Source organism: Periophthalmus magnuspinnatus, chromosome 23 (genome assembly GCF_009829125.3).
Source record: "Periophthalmus magnuspinnatus isolate fPerMag1 chromosome 23, fPerMag1.2.pri, whole genome shotgun sequence".
Classification (NCBI taxonomy): Eukaryota; Metazoa; Chordata; class Actinopteri; order Gobiiformes; family Gobiidae; genus Periophthalmus; species Periophthalmus magnuspinnatus.
Window position 1 is genome coordinate 17,210,456 of NC_047148.1, and position 14,912 is coordinate 17,225,367.

At 40.3% G+C, this 14,912-nt stretch overlaps 3 protein-coding genes across 3 annotated transcripts; all 3 read left to right on the top strand.

Annotated features, from left to right (window-relative positions):
- Window positions 1-3,514: 3,514 nt before the first annotated feature.
- Window positions 3,515-6,126, top strand: polm (polymerase (DNA directed), mu). Its single transcript, XM_033989875.2, has 11 exons — window positions 3,515-3,832; window positions 3,941-4,112; window positions 4,228-4,326; window positions 4,421-4,591; window positions 4,674-4,745; window positions 4,825-4,945; window positions 5,021-5,153; window positions 5,252-5,354; window positions 5,420-5,749; window positions 5,825-5,908; window positions 5,985-6,126. Exons 1-11 carry the CDS (start codon window positions 3,657-3,659, stop codon window positions 6,069-6,071), a joined length of 1,548 nt encoding a protein of 515 aa, XP_033845766.1. The 5' UTR covers window positions 3,515-3,656; the 3' UTR covers window positions 6,072-6,126.
- A 3,671-nt stretch (window positions 6,127-9,797) lies between these two features.
- ved (ventrally expressed dharma/bozozok antagonist) lies at window positions 9,798-11,246 on the top strand. The gene is made up of 3 exons (XM_033990021.2): window positions 9,798-10,367; window positions 10,445-10,704; window positions 10,779-11,246. Exons 1-3 carry the CDS (start codon window positions 10,124-10,126, stop codon window positions 11,118-11,120), a joined length of 846 nt encoding a protein of 281 aa, XP_033845912.1. The 5' UTR covers window positions 9,798-10,123; the 3' UTR covers window positions 11,121-11,246.
- A 1,289-nt stretch (window positions 11,247-12,535) lies between these two features.
- Window positions 12,536-14,631, top strand: purbb (purine-rich element binding protein Bb). The gene has a single exon (XM_033989881.2). The coding sequence runs from the start codon at window positions 12,600-12,602 to the stop codon at window positions 13,503-13,505; it is 906 nt and encodes a 301-aa protein (XP_033845772.1). The 5' UTR covers window positions 12,536-12,599; the 3' UTR covers window positions 13,506-14,631.
- The last annotated feature ends 281 nt before the right edge of the window (window positions 14,632-14,912 follow it).

Below are 14,912 nucleotides of genomic sequence, written 5' to 3' on the forward strand. Positions count from 1 at the left end.
ATATAAATAAAAATAAAAAAAAAAAATATAAATATATATATATATATATATATATATATATATATATATATATATATATATATATATATATATATATATATATATATATATATATATATATACACATACATACACACACACACATAATATGGAATTTAAATAGAAGCAGATTTGAATAGAAGTGTGGAGGAAAGTCCTAATGGTAGTTTATTTTGCTTATTATTTTTCCTCTCTGTTATGCGTGATAATAATAATTCAAAAATAAAGTGTAATATTCTTTTAGTTGAATTGTTTGTAAAGTTGGTTTAGGAACAACAATGAGATCAGTTTTCCCTTAGTGGGTATGAGCACATCTGCCGTTTGTCTCATGAACACTTTATAATATTTGCACAAAACTGGACACTTTATAACACCGGTCACTTTAAGTCATAAGTCATAAGTTTGCACTGTTCTGATGCTGCTGGTGTATATATATTTTCTACTTTTAAGTATCTTAATAGATTTTTTTAAGCATATCTTTTTAAACTTCATGCATGCCCTTATTTGTATCTGTATTTATTCAGTGTGTTTTATGTTGCACTTTATCACCGAAGTAAGTTCCTTTGTGAACTGTGTTTACAAACGATGGCAATAAAAGGATTCTGATTCTGATCTAGTCAAATGTCTCCCTCTATTGACCCTGGTGTTCATCGCAGTATAATTCATATTCAACTTCAACTAAATGGATGGGTTTCACGTCAAAAAGGTAGATGCCATGCGTAATTTAACAATGTAATGCTGTAAACTGATTTTTTTTTCACCTGAAAGTTATGGTGTGGTTATTACCATTATCATTCTTTGACACTAAAGCGGATTGGTATCTAGAGCGTGTTTCCAGTCGGAAATATTTTGATGAGACACTGCAGCGTAGAGCTGCCTGAACTGAAATTAAAATGAGCAGTATCACGTGATACTATCACGAAATTACGTGATAGCTTCAGGTTAAAACGTGATATAAAATTATCAAGAAAATTCGTAATAAGAAATTATCATAAAAAAATGTGATAAGAAATTATCATGAAATGGCATGACATGTAAAACGAGGAACTAAGGCAACAAACTATCCACGTTTGCGCGTTTGTATGGAGAGATATGGGCTATGATACTGATGCTGGCATGACGACTTCCCACCAGTAGCAGCAATAGTAGTAGTAGTAGTAGTAGTAGTAGTAGTAGTAGTAGTAGTAGTGTCTGGGAGTAGGACTACTGCTCGTGCATCAAGGACAAGGACGCATCACCAATGTAAAGACGGAGCACTGAAATGACCACGTCAGCTCTGTAAGCTTCTTGTGGTCCTCCAGGTCCAACTCTGTGGCTGAGTGAACTCAACTATGCTATGGGAGATGGATGACTTGGGTCGCCCTCTTTACGCACAGATTGAGGTATATACCCATAATCTACAGCTGTGCATACAGCAAGAAGCAGCTCTTTGTCGTTGACAAAAGCCTCCACCTTCAGTAAATAAATCATACACCTACTTAAGCAGCGTCTGCGTCCTCATTCTGATCCAGCATCGGTCCGATACTCTTCTGCTGTCATTATCATGGATTTATCTGTCCCCCGTGCGTAAAGGTTGTAGAATAGAGCGCGTGGCCAGACGTATAAACTACACAAATCAAAATTAGGTCGATTTTGTGTTGGTCCATGTTTTCCTCCTGCTGGTCCATTGTCCAGTGAAGCTCATCTTCCCGGGGCCAGCGCAATGAGTATCGGGTACTGAGCAGAGGCAAAGCAGCAAACAGGTGAAGTTGAGACTGATATGCCTCATCACGGACAGTGGGAGTATTGTCCGTGGACACTTTGCACATGGTCATTCATAGGATTTGTGTGGATATTTCTCTTTTTACAAGATTCACAAGTGCAAGCAAATGGAGTTTTGGAGCTGCACTACGTCATGGTGCACGGAGCTTCTCTTGGTCCAGTCTTGCGGGGTTAGCCCTGCATTAGTCTGGGGTTTAGTCTTGATTTAGAGACGAGTCCATTGTGGAAGTATAATCTCTGTTTGCAGATACACTGACCATATGGGGCGCCACTGCTCTCGTGCGCCTATGGTCCACTCAAGGGTACATAGCGGTGCACTGCGCGAAAATATTCAGTGCTGCTTCACGTTTGAGTCCAAACTAAAGCTCAGGGCTAGCCATGAGGCACAGCAAACTTGTGTGGATTTTTTTTTTTTTTTTTTTTTACAATATTCACAAGTCCCATGAATAGGGGTGTGCAAAGTGTCCACAGTGAACCAAAAAAGTTTTGGTCTATAAAGGAGCAATTTTGAATAGTCAAGGGGCAAACAGGGAACAGTGCTTGTATATATAAAAACTTTAAGAAAACCAACAAGAGCTTGTGGAATAGCATTTATGACCTGTGTAAACTCTGGTTGGAGCAAATAACATTATTCTTATTAGTAAATTCTATAAAGTCAAGCAGATTCCCTTGATCATTTATTAAAAGTAAAACTAACCATATATCTTGTTCTTCCCAGTCTTTATAATTGAAGGATTTTTTTTTTCGTAATCAAAATATACCTATTATTCGATTTGGGTGTATCCTAAGGTGAATAATTATGATTGTACATAAATTTCCAGTACTGGAGAACTTGCTCATGAACTTTGACAATTTTAAGGGTAATTTAGTACAACTCAAAATTACATTTGATAAGAAATACAACACCACCAAAACTAGAGAATATCTTAAAGGGGAGAAAAAACAGAAACTGTCGAGATCTGCTAGAAATGTCTGTAACCATGTTAATTTTAACACTCCTTTCATTGGAGCGGTCACGTGGTACGACATGAACGAGCACGTGGGCGATGTGGACGAGTTGTACTGTCATGTATGTATATTTTTATGTAAATTGGTTTGCATTTGCATTAATTGATATATTTACAATCATCAACATTATGGTCAGCATTATATTTGTATATGTTTTAATGTGTTGAGCTACCGCCCATGATACTTTGCGCGACGAGAGCGAGCGGAGGAGGCAAGGGAATAATAAATAAATTATAAATTATAATGCTTATGCTTCCATGGCGCTTCTGAATCATGCTCTAGACCTACAGCTCGTTCATGACAATTGGACTCGTTCACAGCGCTCATGTGCTCGCTCATGTTGTACCACGTGACCGCTCCAACCAATCAGCGCTTGAGTTTAGCTAAAGCGGACATAGACCGTAGCCGAATCTAACGATTATAAAGCAGTTTTAAGACAATAGACGGATTTTGAGTTTAGAAAAAGTTTATGTTCTGAAAATAGGTAAAAAGCGCCACAAATGTCGACGTTTGGGAAAGCTGTAAGTGCCCTGTCAGCCGAACACGAGCAGTTTGTGACTACATTGCGATCTATGAGAAAAATCCTTTCTGGCAGGTGGGATTTTTTCGTTGTAGTACCAATGAGTGGCCACTAGTCCAACTCGAGACAGCTCTAAGCTAGCAAGACTCAATCCTGTCATTTAAATAGATCCACGAGCGAACTCTCCATGAGTGAGGGGTGAAGGTGGCATCATGAATAAGATCTGCTTACTATTGTGCATCAGTTGATATGCTTTTTAAATGACATTTTCTAAGTTTTTATTATTCGTTAGAAACTTAAGTTAGAACGGTTTAGCTTGTGGCTGTAAATGATGGTGCCTCTGAAGCGAAGGAAAGTTTGTGGTCCTGTATCTGACAGAGGGACAACAGTAAAGTTTCCATATGTAGTTATATTTTTAGTAGAACGAAAAATGGGAGCAAGTCGGAGAGCCTTTCTTTCTCGACTAGGTCGAAAAAATGGTTTTCAGGTAGAAGATGATTTCAGGTAAATGTTCTTACACCCTTTTCATCTATTTTTCCACTTATTATCTTCAATCTTTTCTATTTACTACCTACACCTTACAGCTGTATAAGCCACTTCTTGTGTCCACAGTGACTGTGTTACTCATGTCATCTCTGAAAACAACTCTGCAGATGATGTGAGGACATGGCTGGACTTGCAGCAGAAAGGCAATGTGACAGTAGAACTTCTGGACATATGCTGGTACACTGAGAGCATGGAGGCAGGCTGCCCTGTTGAGATACTGGCCAAGCATAAATTACAGGTGCTGTAAAACACCACACACACATGTTCTCAAAGTAGTTTTTGTTTTGTTAGACTTTTATTTGTTTGTTTTGTTTTTACATTAAAGGATTGGATGTTACTGATTTATGTTTTAGGAGGTCCAGAAAGTTAAAGAAGAGTCAGTGGAGTTTTTAATTCCAAGCTATGCGTGTCAGAGGCGAACCTCTTTGGACAACCATAACACTAACCTCACTGTCCGTTTACTTCAGTAATTATTTAGTTGTTAATTTATCATTCACATTGTAAATAATGTCAGTAGTGTCAATAATTGTTTGTTCTTTGTTTTAGGATGCTCTGTCACATTTGGCAGAAAATGCAGAGCTTAATAATGAGGATGGCAGAGCTGTTGCATTCCGACGAGCTGCTGCTGTTTTAAAGGCACTTCCTGTAAAAGTCACATCCATAACACAGCTCAGAGGGTTGCCCTGTCTGGGAGAGCACTCTCAGCGGGTCATCAAGGTGGACAAATGAACATTGTGTATAGCAGCTTGGAGATACATTACAATCACTTTTGGTTATATCCTAATCTTTTTTGCTATAGGACGTTATTGAGAATGGAGTATCAAGTGAAGTGGAATCAACTATACATTCAGAGCGTTTCAAAGCTCTGAAGGTAAACAACTGACAAATGTACTTGTCCACTTCCACCTTTACCATGTAATCTTAATAACATAAGTTATATTTTACTTAAGCTTTTAACTGGTATTTTTGGAGTTGGGGCAAAGACTGCTGACAGATGGTTTAAGGAGGGGATTCAAAACCTGACACAGTTAGCAAATTCAGGACATGATCTTAATCGTGCCCAACAAGCAGGTACTTCTTCTATTCATCTCATATAACTATTAATATATTACCTGTTCATCTAAATCTAGGTCATGCTTTTATTAGGTCTGGAGCACTATTATGACCTCAACCAGCCAGTTACAAAGGCTGAAGCAGAGGCCATTGGTGACATTGTGAAGAAGGCAGTACTTGATGTGTTACCAGGATCTGAAATTATCTTGACTGGTGGATTTAGGAGGTTAAATGGCACATTATATACATTGAAACTGATAACAAAAGCATAAACAATCAGCACAAATCAATTTACAGTAATGAAATCATCTTGACTATCTCTAGAGGGAAGATAACAGGACATGATGTTGATTTCTTGATAACTCATCCAGACGAGGGAAAAGAAGTTGGACTTGTGTCTAAAGTGGTCTCCTGGTTAACAGCACGGGTAAAATAAATATAAAAACAAACATATGCCAGTGTATGTATTTTTTAAAGCAGCTGTATTTTCAGGGTTTGTTGTTGTACCAAAAAAACACTAGAAACTCATACCTGGAGAGTGAGGACGGCCCTGCACAACCACCTTCGAACATGGACCGATTTGAAAGGTGTTTCTCCATTTTTAAGCTGGAGAAAAAGGAGATGCATTCAAAACATTTACATCCAGGAACACAAAGTAGTGACCAAAAAACGAGCATTGAACATCTGCAATATTTCCAAGCAAATGACTTATCAAACTCACAAATGAGACCAAATAGAAACTGGAGGGCTGTCAGGGTGGATTTAGTGGTGTCCCCCATAAGTCAATTTGCTTTTGCTGTTTTAGGCTGGACGGGGTCTAAGGTGATTGTAACTTTACACTGTTAGTATTTATTATTATTGTTAAGGTTATATTTACACTTTTTGTATCATTTTTAGTTGTTTGAGAGAGAGTTGCGCCGTTGGGCAGGTCAAGTAAAGTCTATGTCTCTCAGTAGCCACGCTCTCTACGACAATAAACAGGTACAGTGTCTGTCAATATATTTCAGGTATGTTGTGCAATTTATGTGTTTGATTATGTACGTGTTCTTTCAAACAGTGTAAGTATTTGAGGGCTACATCAGAAGAAGAAATATTTACTCATCTTGGTCTGGAGTTTATCCCACCATCAGAGAGAAATGCATGAATTTGTCACTGCACATATTGCCAAATAAAATTTACTAAATAAAACTACACATGACATTAACTATGTACAATTGAGGCTGGTTGTTATTATGTTTTACACTGGATTTTTAATAAAAAATATTGCAAATGATAAACTCAAATGTAAAAGCATAGGTCATGTGTGTAAGTGTGCCACTTAAAAGACGTTTAACCACAAAAACATCTGTGCTCTAGTATTCTTGTAGCTGCAGCATTTGTATCTTATACAGACATTTTGAGTGTACTTTGGTGCAGTAAGAGCTGAGACACTTGTGTGTGTGTGTGTGTGTGTGGGACCACGGGAATGTCGTCTCAGAGGCAATTCCACACCTCTCACTAACAGCCTTATTAAGCTCTAAATACTAGTGTAACATCAAAGACAGCATCAGCACTCACACCTCTGTCTCCTTCTCACATGCAAGCCCTGCACACTGATCATTAAGAAAGTTACACACAAACATGTAGCAACTCATTTTTATTTTTTTATTGAGTTGTTTGGTATAAAAGTGTTGTCCAGGCAACAAATTAGTACAAGAGATAAGAAATGTATGTTGTAATACTGTTAGCATTTAATATTCTGTTCCCTTTCAAACAAATCATGCAAGTTTAAAACCACATCTCAATATATCTGTAACAGATAACCTCAATCAACCAACCTCCTTAAATATGAATCACATTTAATGTTGAGTCTATTGCTTAAATGATACTGGTCAAGAACAGCGTCTGAGTAGTCATAGTCCAGACCGTCGGGTGTGAGTCCTCATGAATGTCTTCATCACAAACATAAATATTCCCTATGCAAGTTTTTCAGAGGCAGTTTCCCTCTTGCCCATGTGTTGAGGGGTGTCTCCTCCGTCAGGACCAGTCCCACTGGCCCCATCAAAGCCCAGGGTGCCTTTGATGAGGTTGATAGGGATCAATAGAAGAGGGGAAGAGGCCTTAACTGACTGTGTTACAGACAGGGCGGGCAACCACTGGAGACTGCAGCTATTCAGTTCAATGATTATTGGGTGTCATCTGCACCTTCATCTGCATTAGAGCACCCATTCAGGCACTGTTAACATGGCTTGAAGATTCTAAAACTTCATTCTATTAAGTTACTACACAAGCTCCCAGCAAATGATGCAGAATATTCTGATACAGACATCTGAACTTAACTTTGTGACAAGGCCACAAACTTAAGGTCAAATGTCAGATTGTTTTCAAGGATAAAAGCAGGGGAAAGTATCTTTAGATTTGACTAGTGTCCCGGCATGTCTGGCTGTCTCCCCGTAGCTGGTTACCTCTCTCTGGTGCATCTTAAGGGGCAGAGATGTGTTTGTTTCCATAACAGAGTAGCAAACAGGCCCATTAGACATGAAAGGCTCTGAGTGCAACCACTCAGATGTGGTCCCAGCAGGAGACAGAGGGCCACAGACAGTATCCGCCTGGGACTGCTCTGATGGCACTGAAGGATTAGCGGAGCAGTTTATTGTGATACCACAGTGTTTGTATTTGGTCAGATACATTCATCTGATGGAGATGTATAAACAAATAATGTGATAAGTAAATGTCAACAGGTACTGACCCATAATATTTGCCCATAAGCCTTTCTACTGAGTCACCACAACAAACAAACTTTGCATGAAGAATTATGTTTGGATTATTATAGCACTCAAATAATCTGAGGCACAATGGCACAGAGTGCACCGATCTGTGGCCCCAGCTGTACTAAACATATTGTGCAATAATATAAAGAATGTTATTGCTAATGTCACATTTGAGGCAGGAGACAGTTGTATCAACTGTGTGGTTGTTTTCTTTGTGTCTCCTCTTGTCTGCCTGAGCCTTGGGTGATACTGTCCCAGCTGACAACCAGACATCTATTATTTCCATACAGAGACTGCATGTATATGTCTGCTCTTAAAGCAATTGTTATTTATGTTAAATGAAACTTTCTCTTAATTAATATCAATAACTCAACAGCAGATGACTTCTAGGCAACAAACAATATTATTAAAAATGAAAGCACATTCTTAAAAAGGAAAGCACGTGAACAATACATCAGATTCCAATCAAAATAGTGTTGAAGAATTTCTAGTCTACAATTTTTTTGTGTTTTGTGTTTTTTTTTTTTTTTTTTACAATGAAGACCTTAATATGATGCTCTGCCTGTGAGGCATGTTGACCTTGATAAAATGGAGAGAAAGATTGTTGTACAAGATACATATTTGACTCAACATACAAAGGAGGATGGATAGCTTACATCTAAGGCTAACTCTGCTGATAAAAGGTTATCTACTACAGATATTGTATTGATAAAAATAGCGTTGAGTGGACTCGATGAATGAGATATTATTGTATAGTGCCAAAACAGATTTGGCTTTTGGAAACACTCCCATACAAGTGTAAATTGTGTAAGGTAGTTTATATGTTACATGTGAATTTTGTTTTTCTTTTTTTTCTTTTTTTTTTCATTTTCTTTTCTTTTTAAGTCTATACTTCAATTCCAAATCTATGTTGGCCTAAATTAAATGTAATCAAGATTATGACAAATTCCCCGATTGCTTGTTTGAAATAAAAAGTAGCCTACCTACCATTGGGATACCATTTATGAATCCTCTTGTCTGCTGAACTTTTCCTTTATAAAGGGCGACTCAGTTGCATCATATAATTAGGCTGAATTTTACATGTCTAAATCTTGACACAAAAAGGAACTGAGAAAAATAAAATGAGGCCATTACTTGAATGTAGAGTATCAATGCTGAACAGCAGCCTAAAGCACAGAATATGTCTGCTGCACTTGCACTAGTCTGTCCTTTCATTGCGCCTCAGTTCATCTTGAATAACGATGTTAATGGAGGATTATGGATAAGGCTAATTTGTTTTGTGGAGATGAGCGTGAAGTAGCTCGTACCATCAGCTACACATATCCTCTGTGACCGTCTCTGGGACAGCAAATGATAACTGTTTTGTGTGCAAATGTTGCATTGAACGAGTGACCATATTGTAGGCTTACAGAATAAATCAGATCAGTGGTGAAACGTCGGCATTGATAAGATAATGAGGGCACTCGGTGAAGTCCGCGGCTGCAGACGCTCGTCTGTCTGTGGAGAACAGGCTGGTGCTAATAGCTCATTAGAGACAGTGGCACTTCAAAGCTTCTCTGCACTTTGAAAGCAACACGCCCAACACGAGACACAAAACCTGCTCCGTCGTCTCATGAGTAAAGGCGCCTGATTTAAACACTGCTGCTGCTGAATGTAGGTGTCTACATAATGTGATGGAAGGATATCTGCTCAAATATGATACATGCACCAGTTAAACCTAATTTAAGCCTGCAGCTAAGCCTAATTTAAGCCTACAGTTAAACCTAACTTAAGCCTACAGTTAAGCCTAATTTAAGACTAATTCATTTTGTAGAGTGACCAGTCTTAAATGATTGTTGATTATACTGTGTTATGGGGGTAGCCTGCCTAGGTCTGAATGATGATCCCTCATTAATAGCCGAATAATAAAGGACCATAATAAAGGACCTTGCTGTTTATAGACCTACCACATGTTATGTGATCAGGATCATCATTGTGAAAGCTGACAATTAGTCTAATCAAAACTAAACAATTTCTGTTAAGTGACAAAGGCATTGACAACGGCCATCACCTGGGACTGTTACATGGATCACCTGGATCATAATAATTGGATGGGGGACCTATTAAACAAACAAGTGGATGTGACAGGAGAAGCAGACAGAGGGATCAAGGTGTGTCTCTAGAAGGCAGGAAAAGAGGACAGGACTAAAGGGGGTCTCCCAGACTCACTGGAGCCATGGTGTAACAGCCTCATAGAGACTGAATGAGACGATCTTAATTACTCTAGTTGTGAAAACGGAGGGCGGGAGCAATGGGCAGATGCAAGCTTTGATCTCAGGCTGAGGGGCTCTGACATGAGGAGGGTCCTCCTCTATAAATACTGACCAACTCTCATAACTCACAACAAGCTCATGCCTCACCATTGTTGTACTTTGGACATTACCTGCTCTCAACCGGGATTATAACCATGAAGGGAATTTTTTCTATTGAATGGATGGCCCAAAGCAGCCAGTCAACCAGTGCAGAATCTGTATCTGGCCCCCGACTGGCCACTGAACCCACAACTTGTGGAACAAACTCGGAAAGCCTGCCTGGATTCTACTGCAGACAGAGAGCAGAAGAGGGAGAGCAGGAGAGCAGCTCTGACATTGGACAATACAGTCAATCTAGTTTACACAGTCCTCACCATCAAACCTCCTACAATGCTCCAGGTAAGTTTCCTAATGGAGAATTAGGTGAGTTCAGTCCGATGTTGATGTGTGTAATCTAAGAGTACCAGTTTCTTTAGAAAATGGAGCAGATTTCAGCAGTGGGGCAGAAGAGGAGACTTCTGGATATGAGAGTGAAGAGGGACTTTCCCATTCCCCAACACCTCCTGAAAATGGAGCCTCCACAGTCCCATCTTCTCCTCCATCAGGAAGACGACCTCGCACAGCCTTTACAGCAGAGCAAATCAACAGCCTAGAGCAAGCATTCAAAAGAAATGCATACCTGGGAACACAAGACAAGGCCGAGCTCTGCAAGAAGTTAAACCTCTCTGACAAACAGGTAAACACCAAGATTTGGTGTTTAGCATTGCATATGTCAGACTCCTTTTGCTAATAATACATTGCTATGTCCAGATTCGCAACTGGTTCCAGAACAGGAGAATGAAGCTGAAGAGGACAGTGCAGGATGCCCTGGCTCATGCTTGTCAAGCAAATGTGGCCTCTCATTTCATGCATTACCCTGAGCTGCAGTCCTTCAGAGCATCTCCATATCCAAGATTTCACTCAGCTGGACAGGACAGTTCCCTTACTGCTGCCCCCTATGTCCAGCCACAGAGCCTGCAGTACACCTCTACTCTCAGTGCTAGGATGTCCCGAGATCCTCTGTACCAGTACAACAGTCTGCCATCAGTCGTGCTTCCATCCTCTACAGCACCACTTATGGGCTCATACTCCTCATACTCACCATACTACTGAGTACTGTGAGGTTAGGTCACACCACGTATGTACATATATCCTAACAGGGTAAAGACTGTTTTGATGTAGCAAGCGTAATAATAAGATGATAAGAATGTGGTTACAGACCACTCCATATGTATCAAATGTATAGTTTTGGTCTATTTAAATTTGAATGAATGCTTTATTTGATATTTTTCTCAGCCATTATATTGCTTAAATAAAATTGGCATTAAAATTACCAATGTGCACTTTGTTAATAATTTTCTTTTGTGAGTTATTATATCTTAATGCAAATTATTATATTATATGTTTTAAGACAATGAAAAAAAACGTGAACATACAAATGTAATCCATTTGGATGTCCCTTATTTTGCTCAAATAGGCCATAGCACTTTGTCAATGCCTAGCCAGGCCTTGTAGATACTTGGATAGAAGAGCAGTAAAATCAGGTAACCCGGTGAGGCACCAGTAGCAAAAACATACATGTGTCCTTAGGCAAGAGTAAGACACTTCACTCGCATTGTCTAACATGAAAGTGGTGTGTGTTTGAGTGTTGGTGATGGTTGGATGGGCTGATGGCACAGATTGGCAGCCTTGCTTCTGTCAGTCTGCCCCAGGGCAGCTGTGGCTTCAAAAGTATCTTATCGCCAGTATGAAGTGAATGAATAATGCACTGCAAAGCAATTTGGGTGTCTTGAAAGCTATCACCAACACTCAAACACACACCACTTTCATACATTTGAAAGGTGCTTTATAAATTAAATACATTATTATTATTATTATTATTATTATTATTATTATTATTATTATTATCAACAAAGATTTAAGAAAGACCTAAAAAGAAAAGACATTTCCACTCAAGTCTAACATAGATTTACTCGATTTGAAACAGATCACCATTTTTTTTACCAATTCATATTTATTTTAACAGATTTTTGTAGAGTAATATTTAGCCTATGTGTACGTGTTTCACTGTGATTTTCTCTTTTCACTTGAAAAATACTCGTCTTTCATCTCTCAACCAAGTAAAGTCATTGAACAGGATGTATAGTCTCTTTTTCACATTGTTGGCCAACAACATTCTTGGTCTACAATTATGTTGTTGGCCAATGTTTGGCAAAGTTTAAAAAAGTACTACTGAAGAAAGTACAATTACCAGTGAAAAGAAGCCTACTCAATTGCGTGAGTATTGCCCCTCCTTTGGCTCATCTATTCTAATGCAGTGTGCACTAATGGCGCCATCTGTTGACAGGTCAGGGAAAGCGCAGTTCTGTGGATGTCGCCCTGCTGGTGAAAATTGTACTTGACAGTAAAATGGGCGGAGAGTTCTCTATGCAGAAGCCAATAGAAAAGCTTTAACCGTGGGAACTACTATTATTGACAGGTACACAGGCCTATCAGAGTCCTACCCCAGGCGCCTCTTCGACATGCGTGAAAGGAGCGCGCTGAGGGTAGTCTCGCGCAGAAAGCAGCTACGCAGGAGCGGGGCAGAAGCCGATGGTGGAGTCGAAGATGGCGGATGGAGACAGCGGGAGTGAGCGCGGTGGGAGCAGTGGCGGAGGTGGGGGCTTCCAACACTTTCAGAGGGACCAGGAAACCCAGGAGCTGGCGTCCAAGCGACTTGACATCCAAAACAAACGCTTTTACCTGGACGTTAAGCAAAACAGCAAAGGCAGGTTTATAAAAATCGCCGAGGTTGGGGCCGGGGGTTCCAAAAGTCGCCTGACTCTGTCGCTGTCAGTTGCAGCCGAGTTTCGGGACTATCTCGGGGATTTCATCGAGCATTACGCACAGCTTGGGCCTAGCAGTCCGGAGCAGATAGCCCAGGCCAGTGTGGGTGAAGACGGCGGACCGAGGCGAGCGCTTAAGAGTGAGTTTCTCGTACGTGAAAACCGCAAGTACTACCTGGACCTGAAGGAGAACCAGCGAGGGAGGTTCCTGCGCATCCGGCAGACCGTGAATCGTGGGCCAGGCTTCGGAGTTGGGGGCCCTGTGGGCGGTATGCTTTCCGGACAGACCATCGCGCTTCCGGCCCAGGGGCTCATAGAGTTTAGGGACGCCCTGGCTAAGCTCATAGATGATTATGGCGGGGACGACGAAGAGCTGACCTCTGGCACTGCTGCAGGGGCATACGGGGAGCTACCCGAGGGCACCTCTATCATGGTTGACTCTAAGCGCTTCTTTTTCGACGTCGGCGCCAACAAATATGGGGTGTTTCTGCGAGTGAGTGAGGTGAAGCCGAGCTACAGGAACTCTATCACCATCCCGTTCAAGGCTTGGAGCAAGTTTGGAGGCGCGTTCAGCCGGTACGCCGAGGAGATGAAGGAGATCCAGGAGAGGCAAAGGGATAAAATGTACGAGAGAAGAGATGAGTCTGAGGCGGACGATGTGGACGACGACTGACCAGTGAAAGTTGACAGATGTGGTAAAGAAGATACAGATAATGTGCATGACGATCGTGCTGTATTAGCCTACTAAAGTTTCGTGGCAGAAAAAAATGTTGTACATGGATTTTGATGTATATCCTGAAGTGTGTAGGTTCAGGTTGGGTTGGTTGTGTGAATTTGAAAGTGAAAATGTGGATTTAATTTTAATTTTTGGCTCAAAACAGAGTGACTTATACTTTATATTATTAAGAGGAGAGAACCCACTAAAACCAGCAAGTTTATAAGAAAAAATATACTTTCCTATTTGCAACCTAGTTTTACACATTAAAGAGGCTGTCTTTATGTTATGTTTTCTAATGGAGGGAATTGGCATAAGTTGTATTTCTGTTTGGTTCAGCTCTCTTCAATGGATAATAATATGTGGGGACTTGCAAGTCAATTAAATGTACCTATAGAGGAATGTAAGGAAAGCCTTTGTTTTTGGCTGGGCGTTTGCATTTGGCATGTCAGCAGATGGGCAGCTGTCAGAACATTGGGTTTTGCAGCAGATTACCCAAAATGTCAAGTGAAGTTGTAGAGCAGATTATCTGTAAACCCAAATAAAGGGGCTTGGGGACAAAATTTAAGCTTTGATTTCAGTAGTCAAGGCTGTTATAGGAATCACCAGGGTTAAATGTTAACGATAAAAATCTGAGCAATATTTGGGAAATCTTAAATATGCTGCATTATCTGTGGGAGCAGTGTGTTACCTGGCGTGAGAGCACCCGTGTTTCACAGGGTGCCGCTCTGAGTCCCAGAGCGATGGGACTCTCTTTATATGTCATTGCTGTCCCGCATGACACTTAGGGGTCCAATACTGAGTTCCATTCCCATTCAGCACCCTGTTGTGGTCAATGCAGATGGCCACTGTTATCTGCACATTGTGCAGACCCCGGCAAGAAACAAAGAAACTCAAGTTTGTTCGTTTTTTTTGTTTGGAAAGTTCCTTTTCCTTTTTTCAAAAGAGAACTTTATATTGAAATGAAAATCTACTTATATCAAAGATATTACTGAAAAGATATTTTGAAATACTTATAAGAAAATGTATTGTGTAAAAGAACTTCATGACGAAAAAATAAATGAGATTAATTTCTTAAAACATATTTGTGAGTCCAGTTCGAGTTTGTAGTAATAGTTTGTTCTTGCTAGGTGTTACTGTTCTCCCTAACAGTGTGATTTCTTCGAGACCCTTCACCCATGGCTCTGCACATTGGGAGTAGGGCAGCTGCTGGTCACCCATGCGTTTGCAGTGAGCGCATGCTGACGGGGCATGTGGGCTATTTTAATGTGGGAGGCCTCTGCAGATGCACATTCCAGGTTAAGGAGTCAGCTGTGCCATTAGGACCTCATGGCAGTGGGTACAACGGAGTGATTGTGCTGAGTT